The sequence below is a fragment of the Haemaphysalis longicornis genome, unplaced genomic scaffold (assembly GCF_048455015.1).
Source record: "Haemaphysalis longicornis isolate Haplotype H1 unplaced genomic scaffold, Haemaphysalis longicornis Haplotype H1 scaffold_8, whole genome shotgun sequence".
Taxonomy (NCBI): domain Eukaryota; kingdom Metazoa; phylum Arthropoda; class Arachnida; order Ixodida; family Ixodidae; genus Haemaphysalis; species Haemaphysalis longicornis.
Window position 1 is genome coordinate 7,877,963 of NW_027526445.1, and position 18,681 is coordinate 7,896,643.

General features: G+C 48.8%; 1 protein-coding gene across 1 annotated transcript in view; it reads right to left on the reverse strand.

The window, feature by feature from the left end:
* Nucleotides 1-18,681, reverse strand: part of LOC144150103 (phospholipid-transporting ATPase ABCA3-like) — a 149,240-nt gene that overhangs the window by 83,237 nt on the left and 47,322 nt on the right. Inside the window, exons 12-14 of the mRNA XM_077681917.1 lie at nucleotides 17,076-17,286; nucleotides 14,063-14,240; nucleotides 8,026-8,285 (exon numbers count right to left, since the gene is read on the reverse strand). Of these exons, the coding sequence (XP_077538043.1) occupies nucleotides 8,026-8,285; nucleotides 14,063-14,240; nucleotides 17,076-17,286 (649 nt within the window). The remainder of the gene's footprint in view (nucleotides 1-8,025; nucleotides 8,286-14,062; nucleotides 14,241-17,075; nucleotides 17,287-18,681) is intronic.

The window sequence follows — 18,681 nt, forward strand, 5'->3', positions numbered from 1 at the left end:
GCGGCGCAAATTGAGGCTGTTGCGAGAAAAAAAAAATTGCGGCTAGGTAAAACAATTTAAGGTCAGCTAATATAGTGACCGCGCCGTTGACGTACGTTTGATGCGCAATTTCTGTTATCGCTTTATTAAATTCGCGCACGTTTGAATGAGCACTTCAAATGCATATTCGCACCGTAACGGCTGTACGCCCTTTCTTCCGTGTATGCACAGAGGAACGTTAATTACGACTTACGTTTGCATTACACGCGATGCCGTACATTTGCAGTGTGCGCGCTTACTTCATCTTAGTAGTCAATGGCGCAGCGTATCCAGTCATTGCGATTTGAACCAAAACACACTGGGCGACTATATTATTTTCAGCAGACGTATTTTTGTCCAGCAAAGCGCTTGCTAAACGGGTTTAGTGTAGCGAGTTGAGCGGACGCGGCACTGAGCAGATGCGCGAACACGAATTTGACCATGCTACGGTAGAACAGTCACTAACTCCCTTCTACAATGCATTATTGCCTATATTTGCGGAGTGTTTGTGGCGCATCTCAAACTCGGTGGCGACATTTTTTTTCCCTTCTCAATAGGATTATTTCACGGATCAATTTGAGCAACGGATATTGGAGAAGCTTGGCGTTAAAAAAACTAAACCCAAATGCCACTCCCAACATTTTTTCTCACGGGAAGCCACGTCAGCAGCACAAGCCACCTGCACGACGTCATTACGGACGTTTGTTCCAATAAAATATCTATTTGCTGGCACCAATTCATTTTTGTGATTTATTGTTTTCTCTTGATAATCATCGTGACATTGGTCCTCTTTCGAATTTCTTTCGGGTGTATCCCTGTGTTAGTGCAATGTACAAATCTGCCAGAATATATCCCAGCACAAAACAATTCTGTCCAGGCGCCTCCATTAATAACGGCTGTAAACGACCGCGCCCGGTGAAAAAACGTATTGCATGATTAATTAACTCTAGACGGGGCTCTAGAAATCCTATCCTCTAGAAGTTAACGGGGCTCTAGAAATCCTATAAATGCTACCAAAGAGCGATTTCGGCGCGAAAACAAGAGCAAACTGCAGCGAGCGCCCTGAAGCGTAGCGAGGGCGTCTGCTCTCAAGTGGCCAACAAATATGGCGGCCCCGCCGCGGAGTTAAAGGGACGGCGGCGCCGCGGGTGAGGGGAGAGAAAAAAGAGGAGGGCAGCGGAGAAGGAGGGAGCAGTTGGCGCTACCTTAGTTCTTTCAGGGACCTTAGCACGAGCGGGTTCCTCTCTTTCGCGTTGAAGTACGAACAGCCAAGGGAGCCTCACGCCACTGATGCTTAGCTGACGACTACTTTGCACAACCCTAGAATTGACGCGGTGACGGCACTGACGTTCGCCGTCGAGCGCCCGTTGATGTTCGAGCCGACACAACAGAAGCACAAGCCCGCTGTTCAAGCAGATCTTGCAATAGGTAGAACTGGGTTTAAATTTTTAAAGCAAACCTTTCTAGCTCTACCAGCCAACGGTTCTTTTGTGGCGTGCGGGACAACAAACTCCCAACGCGGCGGGAGGGGGGAGGGCGGAGGGTTTCACCCACGGAGCGCACTGTAGATGGCGCGGCGAATTTACCCAGCGTAAGGTCCCTGTATTTTTACAGGGGCCTTAACCCAGGGGCCTTAACCCAGTGGAGTTCCCCATGCGGAGTGCCTGCTCGCAGGCAGCCGCGTCGGCGGTACGGCTTTGTCGTCTTCATTAGCGCCGGTTGTTCTGGGCTTGTTTTGGCGTCCGCCGCTCTAGCCCGGCCGTGGCCGACGTTGCTGCTGTGTTGGGGACGACGCCCCCGCGAATTCCAGGTAACGGCTGGAAAATTTCGGGTTTTGCTCTTTGTATAGCCACGCGTGTGAATTCAAGTGACGTCGCATGGACAATTGTTGTGGGTGTCGTTTAAAGCTTTACTTTCTAAACACCTTCACAGCGTGGATTGGAGACAATTTTTTTTTATCTCCGCTTTTCTGACAGCTTGAAGGGATGAGTGCGCGCACATACACACACACTAGAAAAGTCTAGGAAAAGTGCACCTGCTTATATGGATGTAACGAGCACGGGGTGAGTTTCTCGACAGCGATAGTTGTGTGTGTGCGCGCGTGCGTGTGCGTGTGTGTGTGTGCGCGCGAGCGTGCGTGCGTGCGTGCGTGTGTGTGCGTGTGTGTGTGCGTGTGTGTGTGTGGTGGGGGTGCTCCTGCACCTTGAACCCTTAGTTCGATGTGGTAGCCGCTAGGAGGGCCGGTAATGGAAAAAAACTGCGGTTCATTTCTCTGTCATTGGAATCAGTAAAACACAAAAGTGAAATGTGCAGCGAAATCTGCAGCTGAGCATTATTTGCGGGTCAGCTTCTGTCTTGTGGGTGTGTTTGGCTACTCACGTCCTGTTGGAGGGTCACTTCGGCAAAGGTGTAGTGGCGTCATTTCCCTGACGGGTATGACGTCAGTGAGATTTTGGTGTTTCCCAGCATAAAACACTTTCGTGTTAAAATATAAAACCCGACAACAAACAACCCCAAGTATAATGTACTCTTGGTACTAAAGGCTGCTTCCTCGCAAGAACATTCTTTGTGCTGGGGTGCACCCTTTACAGGCCGCTTGCTTCGTTGTACTGGCGTCATTACCGTGACGGATATGACGTGAGTGAAACCTCTGTTTCCCGGAATAAAACACTTTCGTGTTAAAATTGGCCCTGGTTGCACTAGCGGCGCAAGACTGGAGAAACAGCAGAGCTGGCGGACCCTATCCCTTCTTTGGAGAGCTGGCCGTTGCACCTCACATTTGTTTCCGAACTTTCCGCCGAAGGTTCTCCATAACTGGCAGGGCCGGATTATTTCGCAAGCAGGCTTTCACACCTCTCCCAGACATGTACGTACCGCGCCACAAAGTGAGTTGCTTCGGCCTAGTTACTATTTTCGGTAACGAGTAGCGTATTTAGTTACTACGGGTAACGTATTTAGTACCTTTTAAGGCCAAGTAACGAGTAACGGTATCTCGTTGCTTCGGAGGAGTAACGTGTACAACAACCGCTTAAAGGGACTCTGAAGTAAATTTGTCAAGCTCCCGGTTTTGCTTGCACTGCGTATACTGGCTCAAATTACCACACTTTTCATCGTTTATCCGGTTGATAAGTCGTAATTATTTTAGAAAGCGGGAAAGAAGAAAAACTACTATGCGCGGTCTGTGGCGGCCGCACCAACTAAAGCTGTGACGTCGCGAAGAGATGGCGCCGTGATTGGACGATGTCCGAGGTTAGAATTCAAACAAGTTTCGGTTTCGGTTCTGTAAAACAACATGTTTGACATCCGACGGCATCGTTGGATGGGCCTTCTCGATATCTCAGTAATCGCCGTACCGCCCTTCTGCCATATTGTCGACTGTAAAATGCCTGAGATAAGCCTCCCAGGACGGCTTGGAATCGTAGAAATCACTAGCCGAGGCCTACGCAGTGGAGGACGCCCTCCTCGTCACCGCTGACCCTCAAATGCCATGCGCTTTTCCCTCATATTCGGAACTTGCCTCACTCATACCTTTACCGTAAAAAGCGTGTTCGCACCAGGCCAAAGGTGTGCTGATTCAGGCCTGTGCCCACTGCCCGCAAGCAGCAGCACGCTAACGAGAACTCTCTATGGCGTCAGTGGCAGTCTGCGCGCGTCCTGCAAACTCTCTCGTAGAACAGTGAACGTTATGGCCAAAAATGTTGAACTCAGTTTAGAAAACACCGGTCGAAAACGAAAAAATCAACTTGAAAAAAAAACGATGCACCCCCGGGGATCCGAACTTGCAACTTCAAAACTATTATCTAGCGTCTTAGACCACTCGGCCAGAGGCCAGCTCAATGGAGGATCGATATATAAGGTATATAATGTATAATCAGTTTACACTTTTATTTACCTTTATCCTTTGAAGTACTTTAGGGGACTATTTGTCGAATAGCGCCCGTGCAGTAAGCGTCCCCCAAACTTCCACAATATTGCATTTCTTGGACGGAAAAGCGTTCGAAAATGTGCGGTCGTGCTGCTGACCGCTGTGCTTGTTCACCCAGCGCAAAAAGTGTTTCCTGCTCCCTAGTTGTGCGCTGTACAGTAAAAGATTCAGTCGATTTCAATTTCTTAGTACCAATATTGACTTCGTTGACTCTTCTCCCGCCTTCAAGTGGCCTTAGATTTTCCTACTAGCGTAAAGTCAGCGAAGCGTCGCATGTGCCCTTGTGCAGCGCTGGTGTGAGACGACCTTGACTCGACTTGGAGCTAGATACAGTGTACAAACCAACAAAGTAAAGAAAGGCACATTCTTTCATTCACAAACATGTGGTGGCTTAGTTTCAATTGAGCGAGCCAATTGCGACGACCCGTCGGCGGCCGGCGGTCTAAACGCTGTGCAGACTGACTAGATCGGAAGGTCGGCGAACCGTGCAGGAGCGCAGCCAATTGCCAGCTCGTCTCCTCGTGACGTCATACGAAAACGCCACAAAAAATGGGCGAGGGTGCAGAGAGGAGGAGAGCATTTTCGAATTGCTATTTCTACTACATAAATTCGCGTAAATGCGCTCAGAGTGCTCGAAACATGGCCTATGGACTCCGGACTACAATTTGCGCTAGTAATCCCGCAATGTTTACAAATCACTTCAGTGTCCCTTTAAACGGCCTTTTTTATTATTACAACCTGTGCATGTGTCTATAGGCACATTGCGCTGTCTACCTCCAAAGCAGCAGCGCGATTGCCTACATTCGGGTGATTAGGGGCTTCATTTCTATTGTGAATGATGCCGCGGTCATCACGGCCTCTCGTCGTAGCATTCGATTTACGTAACTGTCGGCGCACTGCATTACCAACAGCAGGAATTACTCTCGTCGTAGCATTCGATTTCCGCAACTGTCGGCGCACTGCATTACCAGCAGCAGGAATTACTCTCGTCGTAGCATTCGATTTACGCAACTGTCGGCGCACTGCATTACCAACAGTAGGGTTCACCACGAGTCTAGCAGGGGCGCCCGCACATGGAAGGCATAGATGAAATGGGGTTAGTCGATAGTGAAGGCGACCAATCAAAATGCCGAGAATGCAAAAGGCAGGAAGGAATCGACGCAAGCATCAGAGGCCATGATTCACGGCTAAGGAAGCGCGGAAACATAACCGATGAGGGCCATAACACAAATTAGCAAAAGCCATATCGTGGTATATGGATGTAAAAAAATGGCGTGTCACGCAGTTCTGTTGCCTGAGACGTGAAATTACGTCATTTTTAAAGTTATTACGACAGTTGCGGCAGCAGCCTGAACCCGGCCTAACATCAAAAGTAATACCCAAGTTACACGGCGGAAGTAACCGCAGTTACCTTTAACCGCTGTTATCGCAAACTGCAGTTTTGACTGTTACACGCGAAATTCCAAGTGTACATGTCGGCAGCAGTCACTTGGTTGTGAGCGTAACAAAAATAAACTTCTAACCTCACGATAATAACACAAAAGAGAAGCAGTGTAGACAAAAGGAAATATTCTAAAAACATTTGCTTCAGACCCAAGCGCAACACATTCGCGCGCGGCGAGTTTTAGGAGATGGGCTTTCCCAACAGGTCGCAGCCGGCTTGCGTTTCGCGGGTCGCTCGGTGTTGGGAACTTTAGGCTTAGCATCGCAGTGGATATTTAACCGCCGCTATCTCTAAAAGTGCGAATTACAATCCATAGCCAAATTTTTCGCCCAACTAACATACACTTTCTCGCATGTGGCAGTTCTTTTCCACAGTCAGATTGATTTAGAAGAGCGGCGACAAGCTGTTGCTGCTGTGGTCTGGGCCGGTTGAAGCCGCTTCAAGTGCCGTGCTGGCAGGCGCGAAGGCGTACTTGCAGGCACGGCCGACGTGGGCGCGGATCGTTTCCTAGCGCTGAAAACGATTCATGGCTGCCTGCTTTATCCTTTTTTTAGATGCGACACTGAGAGGAGCATCTCTTGCCGGCGGCCCTGTCCTGCGTCCGTCGTCGTCGTCGTCCGCGTCAGCACAGCTGCGTCTCTCCTCCGCTCACCCCCTCTCCTCTCGCCGTGATAGCGCACCCTCTCCCCCAACATCTGTGGCACGCACAGTGCGGCGCGCTCTCTCCCTCTGCCGGTGGGCGGCACTGCGCGCGGCGCAAGCGCGCTGTGCGCATGCGCGGCGCCCTCTCTCTCCGCGGTCTCCTCTCCTTCGGGCGCGCTGCGCATATAAGCGGAGTGCCGCGCTTCGGCCGGTCTCTCAGTCGACGGTCGCCCGCGCTACGCTTGCCCTCTCTCTCTCTCTCTCTCTCGCATTACTCCACGATTGCTCACAAAATTCGAGTATAGACCCAACGTAAACGCACAATGGAATCCCCTTCAGCGTCGCATCACACCAGGGTTCCCGCGAGGGGAGGTGCACGCGTACTTTTTTTTGCGAACGGCGGACGGAATTTACAAATTTAGCAGAGCTTTGGCCGTAGTTGATGGGGTGGATCGGGAAGTGAGCCGCTATTCGCGGGAAGTCGCGCTGACTGCGAGAGCGACGCAAGAAACGCAAGCTCCTCCTGGGGGCAGATTTGGGGAGGGCCTGCGTCTCCGAAAAACCAGTGATTTTTTTTTCGGCTCCGCTGATGGGGCGTCACATTCGTCCGAACTGAATATTGCGATTTTGAACACTGGGGCTGTGGCAACTGTGGTTAGCATGACCGAACTGAGGTGGCCAAGCTCGGTTTGCGTTAACCATGGTTAGCGGGGTAACAGCAGTTTCGTCTGTCGTGTGACTCGGCAAAACTGTGGTTTTCTCTAACCGCGGTTTGCTTAACCGTGGTTAACTGTGCCCGTGTAACTAGGGTATAACTCGTTACTTTTCGGGTAACTCACACGTTCCTGTTGAGAATCGGTAACGAGTAACGTATTTAGTTACTTTTGGAGTCAGTAACGAGTAGCGGTATTTAGTTCCTTTTTTGGGTAACGTGTGCATGTCTGATCTCTCCAAAAGTGGACCGCGTGTGTACGCGCTGGAACCGGCGGCGAAGTCCAAAACCAACGCCCGCACTACGAACCCAAAAAAAATTCTGCGCGCCCGGAATGCGATGATACATCAAATAGACGCCAGTTTCATTACTCGAGGGAACCGAGGTCCGATTCCGCCCGCGGGAAGCGTTGTTTAGGGGCGATGCACCTTAGGGGCGATGCACCTTAGGGGCTCGGGCTTTTGCGTCTTCTATATATCGTCGTCACCTTCTGTCGTCATGGTAGATGAAGTAGTCAAACAATGGTCACAAACCAAGTGTATAACAGATAAAACCACTTCAAAATGAAATACATTGATTTCAACTAATTTAAAATACCAGAATAATAAGAAGTGTGGAAAAGCAGAGGAAAAAATGTAAGCGATTACAATTGCACCTCGGAACGTATGCTCAGTCTGCGCCCTGAGCGAGCACACTGTACCTTGCGAAGGGCATTCTCGAGAAAACTGTAGTATCTGAAATCTTGAGCGATACATTGCGCTGCGAAAGTAGTTAAAGTAGATCATTATTTCCAATTATCTGCACATGTTATTGGTCCCCGCCGCTGCTAACGCCGTTCCCTCGTTCCCTTGGGGTGGCCCAGCGGATACGTTGCTGGTTTCACGTCCTACATGTCCCTAGTTCGATTCCCGGGACCTTACAGAGCACATTTTTTTCTTGAGGCGCGCACTTCCAACACCTGCTAGTGGGCTCCTTGCCTCCTCGTCCCTTCCCCTCACACCTCCAGGTTTCTTTTGGGACGACAGATAGATGATACTCTGCCTAAACAGGCCCCCTGTAAAAGGTCTATTATGTGCGCATGGGTGCGCATGCGTAGGCTGAGTAAGAATTGGAAGGAAAGCCACAGAATTTCCCTCCAGAAATTTGAAGTTCATTGCTGTTCAGAGCCAAGTGCGAGGAGAAACTCGTTTCAGAGCGCCAGAAGGCCAATAAGACAGACGGGAGTTTCCTGAATGCCAGTAAAAAATTCCCGTTCGCGTGCGTGGGTCGCAGTGTTATATTTACCTTCGAAAAGACGAGCACATCGTTGAAAGTGTAGGACAGCGTGTCGCCCACGTTCTCCACCGAGTGGCCAGTGCCCTTGAGGGCCAGGCGCTCCAGGAAGAAGGCCACAAAGAGCAGCACGAACGGCATCAGCCAACTGAACAGCGGCATCTTCTTTTCGCGGACCACGTGGATCGTCCGCTTCACCACCACGGCCCAGACGAGCGTGAGGACGCCCGGCTCACTCGTCTTCATCGAGGCCACCACGCTGGCCGCCACTTCTGCGATCACGGTTCACTCGTGTTCACGACGTCGGTACGGTGCCCTCGGAACATAATCCCCATTCAAGCAAAAGTTAACGTTTGAATGTTCAAGCGCGATCAGCTTTTTTTTTTAACACGAAACGGTTGTATTCCCGTATACATGATGATTTCGATGACGTCATATCCGTGACGGAAATGACGCCATAGCAACGAACACAGGAGAAACCAAGGAGGTTAATTGACGCTAGAGTGTACTAGAAGTTTTAGAGTGGCCCGACCGGCGGTCCGGAGCGGTGCTCCTTTTTCGCAGAAAATAGCGGCGGCGCTGTAGTCAACGACAACTGAAAGCGGCGGCTGGCCACGCGCACGGCCGCGCGCCCGGCCGTATTGTCGGCGGCCAGGAAACGCTGCTGCTGTACGCGCGGAGCGCTTGAAGCTTGTTCCGAGGGACATCCGACTGTTTAAATATACTGTAGATGCAGTGGATTGTGGGTAGCGAAATCAGAAATAAAGGCTGCGGCGCATTTTTCGTTAATTTTGCCCTTCCCGATCGACAATAAAAAAACATTTTCGCTATTACAAATTCCCCAATAAAACTATTTTGCGTGAAACGGCCTAATATGAACGAGTTCATGATTGCTTTATGATCCTGTCCTTGTTATGCTGCTGGATGGACATACTTTGTTCACACAAAAAAAATGAAAAAAAATATGAGGCCTGGAATGATGGCTTTTCAGAAGATTTTTTTATTGTGGTGTGATTTACGTGAGCTGTTGTTATGGCCGTGAGCAGTGGTCCACTTGTAATAATTAAGGATCAGCGTGGTGTTAATGCATGCTGTCGCCTGGCCCATAGAAAATGACACACGCAAGCGAAAAATTGTTTTAACTTAAGAATTATCTTAGCTGTTAGCCAAGTTGTCCCCAAAACCTTGTTTTTTTGCAACTATTCTCCCAACATTCTATTTTTCGTACCACCTTTAAGCTGGTTCAGTGATTGATTGATTGATTGATTGATTGATTGATTGATTGATTGATTGATTGATTGATTGATTGATTGATTGATTGATTATGGGGTTTAACGTGCCGTCTCTGCACAGAAGACAAGCCGCGCTGTAGTGGAGGGCTGCAGGTTAATGTTTTCGACCCCCTGAAGGTCTTTAACTTGCGCCGAAATCTCTAGCAAAAAGGGGTTCCGCTTTTCTCCTCCATCATAAAAGCGGCTGCCGCAGCCGGGAATCGAAGCCGCGTCCTTGAGTTCAACAGCGTAATTCAGCTAAGAAAAGTCGAATCAAAGAAACAGAAATTTTATTCACAAGTATACTGAGAGAACAACTACACGCGCACAAAATCAAATCAAGACATAGATGAGATCATTAACAAATATATTCATCGCGACAAAAATAAAATATAATGCGGGAAACTATACACAATCTATTATAAAAGAAAGTTCAAAGTTCAAATAAACGGAACTGGCACTAAATACACATTTCTATTACATTTTCGATGGCAACGAAAATTAAATGTAACGCAAATAATCATACACAAAATCTATTCAACAAAGAAAAGTACAAGAACGCTAGCATAGAGAATTACCTGGGACAAAAATACCGTGCTTACATTTTGGGGCAAGCGCATTTTCAGAACTTCGCATGTCTTTTTATATAGAAATGCACCCGTGTCACGACGTAGAACCCAACCAAGTTTGTAGTCAAGGTCTCACTGTGCTGGCCGCAACCAATACCGGTGAAGGGGAAAACTTTCCCGATACCGAACGTGAAAGATTAACTCGATTTTGGAATCTCTAAATATCTGTCAAATCGAAGCTTTTTTCTCTCCGTGCATAATTACCTCCCATAGGCGGTACGCAATTGCCCCCATTTTTCTCGAAACCTTTTTTTCCCCTAGGACCACGGATATCTTCAAATCTTGACAGAGAGGACACAAGGCAAAGTTAGCACAGGCAGCTGATAATGTCCCTGTTCGAACGCTTAGCTCCCACTACCACGCGCCAAACGCGGCCGTGCATGGCAAATTTAGGGGAAGTACGCGCTGTGGAAAACCGACCTTCCCGTGGGATGCTGTCTGTCGCTTACATCGTTTTGAGATAGCTACATGTGGACAACGCAGCTGATCATGCGGACGACGAGGAGCCTCCAGAAGTGCCTACAACAGAAGAAACACCAAACATTCAACGTTTGCTTCACAACAAAAGAAAAGTAGCGTTGGCGACCAACAACCGATGTGATGCATTGAGCAGCTTGAGAACGCTTTTTTGGGGATGCAGATTCGAACGCAAAAAAGGCGAGGATCATATACCTTCTTTCTTTTGCAATATTAAATTTTTTTTTTCCGCGAATTATTTTCCCTTTATTAGGAAAGCACATATTTGCAGTGGAGCTATAAGGAGCACCAGCTGTTATTTCAGTGACCTGGCCACAAATTTTTGGCATTCCACATATCTCAAAATTTTCAGACAATTTTGCGACTTTGAGTTAACGGGAGCTGTATATCAAGCGCATTTTCAGAATACGCATCAGAAAATATGAAAGTATCGTTAGGTGGAAGGCGTCGATAATTTGATGTTGGGTCGTACTAGTTTAAAATTTTCACAAGCGGCATTACAACGTACGGCGTTTACTCTCGAAATTAGCTGCCCAAAGGCGTGGATTCAATTTCCTGCCACGGCGGCCGCTTTTCTGATGGAAAAGAAAAGCTAGAAACGGCCATGTGTTCAAGATTTCGGCGCAGGCTAGAGATTCCCAGGTGGCCAAAATTAATCCTTAACCCTCCACAACGGTGCCCCTCATCGCCTGTGTAGCGTCGGCGCGTTAAACTTCATAATCGATCAATAAATCAGCTGCCCAGGCGCCAAACACCGCAGCGAGCAGCGCAAATCTTGCCGCGCGCAGGCTAGGAGCTGGGGCCGGGAAGCGCCGGCTGTTCAATGGTTCAGGACAGCAGCGTCGCCGCTATACCGGTTTATTTTCTGCGCGAAAGTCGACCCGGCGGAGCAATGGGAGAGGCCGCCGCTCGGGCCACTCTAAAACTTCTAGTACACTCTATTGACGCGGGCGGTGCTACCGTGTTGCAGAGGGGAAGCGGAGTAGTGCATCATGATGCTAACAAGCGCCGACAGTTGGCGTAAGCTGCGTCGACGCCAACGGGCGAATGGCGCGAACGCCGACTGATTTGATGCGAAGTGAAACGCAGCGGGTATCGGAATGCATTCGCGCGTCCACGGTTCAAGCCACAAATTCTACCTCTCGCGTTCCACAAGCTGAGCTCATCTCAACGCAACCATCTGCCGTATACGCCACGGAAGAGGACCCAAGTGGTCGCGCCTTTCCTGAAGAGACCCGCAAGCAGGACGTCGCTCGCCAAGCACACCGACGAGACCGCCGCGATCCCGTAAATCATGCCCTGTCGCTGCAGGTTTCGCGGCACATTTCACTTTTTCGCTTTACCGATTCCTATGACCGAGGAATCAACCACAGTTTTTTACCCATATACAGAGACCCGCAGGTGGGCTTAAGTAAACCGCAGTGCTTCATCACGAAGGGCTTCCTCAACCGAGGAGCGCGATGCAATTGATCTTGATTCTAGAAGGCCCTGTCAGCTTACAGACCTCCCTTTTATCACATCCACAGAGGCGCCCACAGCGATTGATGTAGACACACCCATCGCATTCGACGAGCAAAAATGCCCAATTTCGAGCAATTTAATGAATTACACCCATCCTGCTAACATCCACCATGCCAGTACGCCCATCGAGAAAATACTGTTGCGGCCAGTGCATCCACATGCCACCACATCTGTGTCTTTACATCTCCATCGCCAACATGCCCATCAAGCAATGTAATGTGTCCAAAAAGGTGTCATCATAGGTATATACGGCTTTGGACATTCGAAGTCCCTTGACTGGAACTTCGGGTAATTAGAAGTGATGTGGTGGTGCCGGGAATGTGACGTGCGGTATTATGGAAGAAAATGCTCGACAATTCGAGGCTAAAACACATTGTATCTAATTGGAATTTATTACTAATAAACAGCATTAGGTGGCCGTCAATTTTTTAAATGAAAATGTTCCAGCGCAAGAACGGCGCAGCAATCTGTGCTATTGTCGGTGCACATTTTTTGCTTTTCTGACCCCCCTATGTAATGCCCTTCGAGGCCTTTAGGGATTCTTAATAAATAAATAAATAAATAAATAAAGGAAAGAAATATGAGCCAGCGCACCGTTGACAACTCGGTAGGGCAGTTGAGACTTGCGCCATCATGCGCACCGCTCTTTTGAGGCCTTCAGTCTACTTTGTTGCGCAAAGCGCCGTATGAGTATTTCGTATGGTGGAACCTTCACCCGTCAAGCCGAGATTCTGAACAAACTCGAGAAAGGAGGCATGTTGAGCACGGATGAGCCTTTTCTTCTCGTGCTCTGAGCTTAATTGAACGTTGTACTTTGTACTAACAGGAGTCGACCATGCTTCGACTGTTCTTGTGCATCCACCTGCTTTACATGAGCTCGGGGCATAGTAATCAATAAAGCTGGCTTTTTCACATTTCTACTGTGCATTGCTGCGAAACCGTCATGAAATCTGTTTAAAAAACGGCGTCGTAGATAGGCGACATAACATCATGACAAATAGGAAATATTCCTCCCAAAAAAGTGAAACTACAGTAAATTGCCCTCTTAAGAAATCCCAGCGGTGCTGTGCGAAATTTAAAGATAGATGCGCTCTGAATGCTTACTCATTATCAACGTATTCTTCATAGGAATATAAGTTATCTTAGGATTTTCACAGAAACGAGAGTTCAAAAAACATTACGCGCCGCCCTTGGTCGCACGACGACGATGGTTGAACGCGAAGCTTTCTCGCTAGGGAAACGTTGGCCAATCTAACATATATAGTACGTGCTACTCTGTAGATACAGTACTAGTAGTAGTAGTTGTAGCAGTAGTAGTAGTAGAAGTAGCAGTAGTAGTTGCAGTAGTATGCCTCACTTTTCTAAAATGACCGCAGCAACTCTGGTATGTACTCCGTTGGCCTAACGTTTTGGTTTGGGATCTACGGCGTAATTGGCACATGCTTGGCGTACAGTGAGTTCGTTTTCGAGTGGGTGCTGGATTAAGTTAAACCTCAAAATGTTACCTTGAGCCTAACGTCCTAAACCTCAAAATGCGACTTTAGGCCTAACGTCCTGACGAAAAATGCGACGTTAGGCCTGAGGAGCCTTACGGCGTGCAGAAGAAAGTCTTCGCCGTACGTCGAGCTGTGGGCAGCGGCTGTCGACCTTCACAACAGCACATGACGTCACGCCCATATATGTCGCGCCGTCGCATGCCTGCGTCTAATCCTCCTCCTGATACACTGAAACCTCTGTGGAGGGGCCTAACGGAGCTGTTGCCGAGCTTTCCAGGGAAGCGTTTTAGTTATTTTACACCTCACTTTCGATACGGACATCATCAGTGGGAGCCTGAAAGTTCCGCTTTAAAAATGTCACCTCAAACAAAAGCGGACCTCCTGTACTTGGTTTCGAAGTAAGTATTCTGCTCTTTTCACAGGGATGAAAGGGATTTTTTTTAACTTCACATGTGCCAACACATTCGTTCTGCTAACCACTAAAACACATAAGTCAGGTGCCGGTAACAGAGTCGCACTTCCAGCAACCACACGCTAACAGCATATCTTTCCTTTCGTTCAGCGGCCAAATTTTGCGCGAACCGCGCCAGGATTGGAACGAGAACCGAGGAACGGTTTTCAAGATGTCGCGAAGGCTTATTTCAACCCTCCTCACTCTTAGCGTCGAACTCCGACCAATCTTTAGGTTCCGCGCCAGTTGGTTGAGCCAGCCCCTTCCCAGCTTTGCGATGAACGTGCTGCTCGTCGCCTACTCGGTCGAGGACATCTTCCAGTGACGTCATGTTGACTCCGACGGATTCCATGCCCAACCTTTGGCCCCACTTCTCGATCTCCTGCGACAAAGAAAAGCAGTTTGACGCCACGTTCCAAGCGGGACGTGCTCCCAAACTCGGAGCACAGGAACGGCTTCTAAACAGCGCGAAAATACGCAGGAAGCCCAAGAAAAAGCCCTGCCACAAAATTACGCGTTTATGGTCTTGCACGCCCTGTAAATGCTCGCGCTAGTAAATACATTAACAAAGAAAAAGACACGGACCAACCTGATGAGACAAATTGGCAGACCCCACGCATATGTGGAAACCGCCGTAAACCGAGGTTTTTTATTTGTCGACGTTGTCAATACTGTCAGTGGCTAACTGCACAAAAAATTCAAAGTAGGACCGTTTGAAATGAGCGTGCACGGGTGTGTGTGTATATATATATATATATATATATATATATATATATATATATATATATATATATAAATAAGGGTTGGCAGTCCAGAATGCCTCGGAAAGCAAAGGGGAGAATGTGGTGGGTGTTGAATGAGATGCCGAATTTTGAAAGACAAAGAAAGTGGAAAAAACTGGCCCCCGTGTGGTATCCGAACCCACGACCTCCACAATACACGTCTCGTGCGATGACCACTACGCTCCCGGCGGGGCTGTCTCCCCTAATTTTTCTCGGGTATTTATGTTAAGCTATTTTTGTTTCCTGCGCTTGCGGGTGGTAGCAAGCACCATTCAGAATACTCGGGATGAAATGGACCTTTTTAGCCCCGTGCCGTGACTCGAGTGTCCACGACATGTCGAGAGTGGTCGACAAGCCTTCAACCCTCTTAATTAAGCTCCCTATGGCACCAAGACTGCCAGAACAGAGGCCCCCGCTTTCCATGTAGCGAATCAGAAAAGCAAATGAGGCGCGCGTTGAATTAAGAGGGAAATAAGGGTTGGAAGTCAGGAACGCCTCTGACAGCAAAGGGCAGAATTCGATGGGTCATTGAAACAAATGAATTTCACCGACAAGTGCAGGAAACAAAACAACTGAACATAAATACTCGAGAAAGTGGAGGGGAAACATCCCCACCGGTAGCGTACTGGTCTTCGCAGCAGACGCGTATTCTGGAGGTCGTGGGTTCGGATCCTACCCGGCGGGCATTTTTTTCTCCGCTTACATTCTTGCAAAATTTTTCATCTGTTTCAATGACCTACCGCGTTCTCCCCTTTGCTTTCTGAATCATTCTTGGCTGCACCCCCTTATTTCTCTCTCTCTCTCTCTCTCTCTCTCTCTCTCTCTCTCTCTCTCTCTCTCTCTCTCTCTCTCTCTCTCTCTCTCTCTCTCTCTCTCTCTCTCTCTCTCTCTCTCTCTATCTCTCTCTCCTCTCTCTCTCTCTCTCTCTCTCTCTCTCTCTATCGCTCTCTATCTCTCTCTATTTCCGCCACGTGTTGCACCTTTCACTCGCGTCTTTGCGCCATCCTATGCACGTACGTTTGAGGTGTGAGCCGCGTTTCGCTTTATGCAAAGACGTTCTGCGTAACACTTCTTTTCCGGCTGATGTCCTGGACGTTGCGGAAACGTTTTTGGGTCAGTTTGCTGGAGCGCCTTCCCGTGCTCCTCCTGCATACGTGGCCAGCACGCGCTTCGTACACCTCTCCAAGCGCACAGCAACGCATAAACTGCCAGAGGCTTGCGGCGGCGGCGGCGGCGGCCGATATTCGCCGAGACTAGCTCGTCATCTGGCAATTTTGTGAGAAACCCGGGATGCTCCTTTTCGCTATTGGAGTGGCGGGTGAGGAGTAGCTGCTGAGCACAAGCGGCGCATCCGGCCAGGGAACAGCACCGTCCACTTCGAAAGCCGAAAGGAGAGGCACACAAAGCTTCACGTTAAAACAAATGTGCATGAGCCGATCAGGCTGACTGGCACGTCCGGCTGGCATTGGTTACCGCGCATGTATCCCATTCCTCACTGGACAACCAAAAAGAAGGGGTACTAGAACCACTACTATTCAGTTGCGCGAAGTCAGTCACCTCACCACTCTCGCGTGAAAAGTCTGCTTAATTTTGCAGATAACCGAGCGCTCGTGAACATTTAGCGTACATCCGCACTGACGGCAGTGAGATCACTAACCACGTTGAATATATAATATTTCCGAAGTCCTTCGTGGAGCAGCGGCCAGTTTATTCAAAAGGTGAGCATCGGCAAGCAACATCCGTGAACGTATGTGTCCATAGATGAACTTAGACAATAAGAGGCCATGGGAAAACTTGGATAGGAAGTTATCTCAACGGTTTCTTCTCCTGAGCGTATAAGGTGACTTGTACGGCCCCCGAAACATGTTCGCGCTTGAACTGGCGCCCTGAATGACCCTGCCGGTTTGCTGTCTAAAAAATGCTTCCGTCTGCCTCAACTCGCAGTATTCGGCATTGGCCGTATAGAGGTACTTGGCATTGGCGTCATGCGAGGCCAGTCAGCAAGGGTACGCATTGCGGCCCTGTTGATCGCCTCAAGCTGACGGTTCACCTGTGCCATGTGCTGAAGCAGGGCCTTGCAATCGAAGAGCCGTTGTTACCATATCGACTGCAGTTGACGACCATTTGCTAATCGCACTTCGTCACATTTCAGCGAGATACGTCCAGTGTAAATAAGGGTTTTCCAGCATCTCGGCGAGAAAATTAGAGCCAGACAGCACTTGAAGACGGTGCGCAATGCAATGGCATGCTTATTCAGCTGCGCTGCTACAGGGCACGCCTAAAAATACAGGCGGCCCCAAGCTATAGAATCGCTGTTTCTTAATCGCGTCTTCGAACTATTTTTTAAGAATATGTTAAAGCTTGCTGCAGACACTCGTAATCGAAACGCATAATTACTAGTTAAGTGGGAATAGGTATAAGAATATCGACTGTACCTGGAACATGGTTATAATCGTCCGCGTTGACACAATCTGGCCGAGTACGAAGATAGCTTCGCGGTCAGAGTCACTTCGGAGCTTTGTCTTGGGAGCATGCCTCCGTAGGAATCTCTTGACCTTCACGACATCGCACTTTGGCAGCTTACTGACCACAAGGTGGTAGCCGGTGCTGAACCGCTGCTTCAAGAAGCCGGGGGAACCGACGCACCTGCAAGTGAAGCCACAAGATTTGGCACTTTGACGTAAATTTAACATTAAACAATAAATACAGCTGTCTCCTCGAGACCGACTACTAAGGAGCTTTATTTTCACGCTACTGTACGTGGTGCTTTTTTTAGATGAAGCAAGTTAAATCTTTTTCTGGGCCGCATGTAAGCGACAAGCGAGTGCCGACGATGCATATCGTGAGTCAGGGAGGTTCAAGGGTGCGTACACCAAGTTCCGCAGAGACTTCCTCGGTCACCATATCGGCTCGAGCTGCAATGCGTGCGACAGGCTGGGGTTCGATAAGTACCTGGCGGCCAGAGATGGCGAAATCGCTTCTAAAAAGTAATGAAATTGCATTTCTTATTACTTTCCTAGAATTTTCTAAAATGCAATTAAATTACATTAAAATTACAGGTGGCCCCAATGTAACGACATTACATCGCTATTACTTTTCAAAAGTAATAAAATTACATTCAACGGCATGAAAAGGGAACGAAGAGGCACGAGAAAGCAGGCAGAGCTCTCGTCAAAGCGTTGTTGCCTTCGCGTTCGTGGAGTTTCAATGCCCAGAGACTATCTCGGCATTGAAACTGCACTTGGTCAACTTTTTATGCCATAGGAGAAGCGGACAGCCTGTATCGCAGTCAAAAGTAATTGGGAAAGTAATGGGTAATTTCCATTAAATTACTGGCCTGAAGTAATTTATTACATTACCAAATTACCAACACTCAAAAGTAATTCAATACGTTACTCATTACCGCCGAAAGTAATTTAATTGCTGTAATTTAATCACTGTGATTTCATTACTGCCAAGTCTGCTGGTGGCGGACAGGACAGTAGGGCACGCACTCGCCGGGAAACCACCGCGTTAGCCCCCCCCCCCACCCAATGCACACAGCTTGGCTGGCAACCCCTTTCAAAGAGCGTAATTGCCGGCTATTTTTTGACACGAAAGTGTTGTATTCCCGGATGCGCACCAAGATTTCAATGACGTCATATTAGTCACGAAAATTCCGCCACCACAACGAACACAGGAGAAACGCCAGAAAAGGTTAAATGACACGGATGGTACTGGCGTCTATAGGAGAGGTCAAGTCACGGTCAAGCGAAGTAGTGCATCATGATGCTAAAAAGCGCCGACAGTTGGCGTAAGCTGTGTCGTAGCGACGCCGACGGGCGAATGGCGCTAAGGCCGACTGATTTCATTCGCCAGAGGGTAGCGGAACACGTTCGCGCGTGCACGGTTCAAGCTACAAATTCAACCTCTCGCGTTCCACAATGAGCTCGTCGCAACGCAACCGTCTGCCGTGTACGCCACGGAGCAGGACCGAAGGGGTCGCACCTTTCCTGAAGAGTCCAGCTAGCAGGGCGTCGCTCGCCCAGCACGCCGACAAGA